The sequence below is a fragment of the Opisthorchis viverrini genome (genome assembly GCF_000715545.1).
Source record: "Opisthorchis viverrini unplaced genomic scaffold opera_v5_1154, whole genome shotgun sequence".
Taxonomy (NCBI): domain Eukaryota; kingdom Metazoa; phylum Platyhelminthes; class Trematoda; order Opisthorchiida; family Opisthorchiidae; genus Opisthorchis; species Opisthorchis viverrini.
Window position 1 is genome coordinate 4,841 of NW_008752980.1, and position 1,476 is coordinate 6,316.

The window sequence follows — 1,476 nt, forward strand, 5'->3', positions numbered from 1 at the left end:
AGCTTTCCAACTGGCATTAAACGCTAATGTAATCAACCGCAAAACACGGCTGGTACCATACGCGCCAACCGAATTCATGCTACTTTTCCGCCGGAAGCACGAAGAACTGCCTTGTTGAGAAGCGTTTACGACCCCACCCCTCTCGTTGGCACCCAAATTATCTACATGATTTCCCCAAGACATTAGTCCAGTTATGCAACTCCAGGTTTATGGGAGTCTACGCAGAGCCGGAACACTGTGGAAACACGCCAGTGCAAACGATTTCAGGGAACTGACCGGTGCACAGTGACACGAATGGCGAAATTAGTCTAACAAGCTGTTTTGCAACCACTTGTGGACCCACTCACTGTTGTCTATAACCTGAGCAAAGTTTAACATCTGATTTACAATACATATGTCGTGTAGATGGAAAATGTTGGTTTAATATTATGCATTTCCGCAACGTGCTCAGCTATCAGGACACTAACTGGCCTGATGGTCAGGCCGGGTACGATTTTGGTGTACCCTTCAATTGACTAACAGTCTACCACCTTTCTAGCCAACTAATGTTGTGCATATGTCCAACGCGACCAACAAAACAAATTTCAGATAGAATCTGGGAATAAAATGGAGATATGAATCCATTTTTGGTGACAACTTCGGTGCCATGGTTTCTGAGCTCTCGACGTCTTACCTGCAGCCTGTTCGCAAGCTTAACGTTTAATACTTGTGGGGCCAGCCTGCTCGTTAGATCATTTCTGATGGCATATCTGCTGATTTGTTTGAGTATTTGCTAGATCTACTGGTAAGGTGACACAATTCTATGGTTCCCAGGAGGGTTCCCTTTGAATAAATACGAATGTGAATCTAATTGGACATTTAGACTTAACTTTGCTCTGGAGGTCAGTTTGTGAATATTTGCAAGCAATTGTAAGAAATAATCAATTACTTACGTATTCTGCAGCAAATCGAAGAATGTTCTGGTAGACATCTGACGCCGTACCTGGCACGGCCTTTAGTTTAAGTGGCATATTCCCGTTTGGAAGGGGGAAACGTATGGCAACTCCTGGAGGAATTCAAAGTAGGTAAGCGACATACCGCTTTCATTTCCAGAATTTCACAAAAACAATAAGTCGCGCACAGAACTGAAGGAATGGTGCGCTACCACTGTGAGGACGGTTGACTTAGTGTATACGTGTACTATTCAAGGATGATGATTACGACCATTAGGCAAAAACTGTACTCATTGGGAAAACTTTCACTTGTATTTCCTATCCTTTGTTGTCAAACTTGCTCTTGGATGCACACAATCATCACTATACCGTTGTTGCTAAAATATATCCTAGTATCATTTTTCCCAATCTGAAAAACACAAGAACCTGGTCGTAACACTGAGTGATTTTGCTGAAAGCGTAGCGTTATTTTATTCGTACTCTCTAGATCGCAACACGTTCGATTCAGGCTAATCTGTGGGGTACGTGGCTGTGTACGTGTTTA

The 1,476-nt window shown here is 43.0% G+C and overlaps 1 protein-coding gene across 1 annotated transcript in view; it reads right to left on the bottom strand.

The window, feature by feature from the left end:
* The window catches only part of T265_15823 (hypothetical protein), a gene marked incomplete at both ends in the record, with an annotated part of 5,165 nt that extends 4,155 nt beyond the window's left edge, over positions 1-1,010 (bottom strand). Inside the window, one exon of the mRNA XM_009179198.1 lies at positions 933-1,010. Within this exon, the coding sequence (XP_009177462.1) occupies positions 933-1,010 (78 nt within the window). The remainder of the gene's footprint in view (positions 1-932) is intronic.
* Positions 1,011-1,476: the final 466 nt, after the last annotated feature.